This window comes from Penaeus monodon, chromosome 20, assembly GCF_015228065.2.
Source record: "Penaeus monodon isolate SGIC_2016 chromosome 20, NSTDA_Pmon_1, whole genome shotgun sequence".
In the NCBI taxonomy this organism is placed as follows: Eukaryota; Metazoa; Arthropoda; class Malacostraca; order Decapoda; family Penaeidae; genus Penaeus; species Penaeus monodon.
Window position 1 is genome coordinate 22,996,840 of NC_051405.1, and position 332 is coordinate 22,997,171.

Consider the following 332-nt stretch of genomic DNA (forward strand, 5'->3'; position numbering starts at 1 on the left):
ACACTGCGCCACATAAGTTCATAGTGTAGATGCTTTCCTGGCATTCCTTGGTATACTTTTGTATTAATATGCACAGCCCCACACTGCACATAGACCCCCAATGTCTACCCCATCCCTCAAGCTCTCTAGACGACAGTTAGCACATAATATGCAGTATCCTTCTCGTTCCCAGAGTCCTGGCGGTATCCTGCCGAAACTGCCCCTTGGCGCTGGCTTACTCGGAGGAGGGGCGCTGGGTGCCAACCCCCTGGGACTCCCCCACTCTCCCATGGCGCAGATGCCGCCTGTGTCTTTGTTTGGGTGAGTGCTGGGCTTGTGACTTCCATCGTCCG

At 54.8% G+C, this 332-nt stretch overlaps 1 protein-coding gene across 2 annotated transcripts in view; it reads left to right on the forward strand.

The window, feature by feature from the left end:
- Positions 1 to 332, forward strand: part of LOC119585707 (forkhead box protein P1-like) — a gene marked incomplete at its 5' end in the record, with an annotated part of 71,485 nt that overhangs the window by 47,222 nt on the left and 23,931 nt on the right. For both annotated transcript variants that reach the window (XM_037934385.1, XM_037934387.1), the window contains 1 exon segment: positions 155 to 300. In XM_037934385.1, coding sequence (XP_037790313.1) covers positions 155 to 300 — 146 coding nt within the window.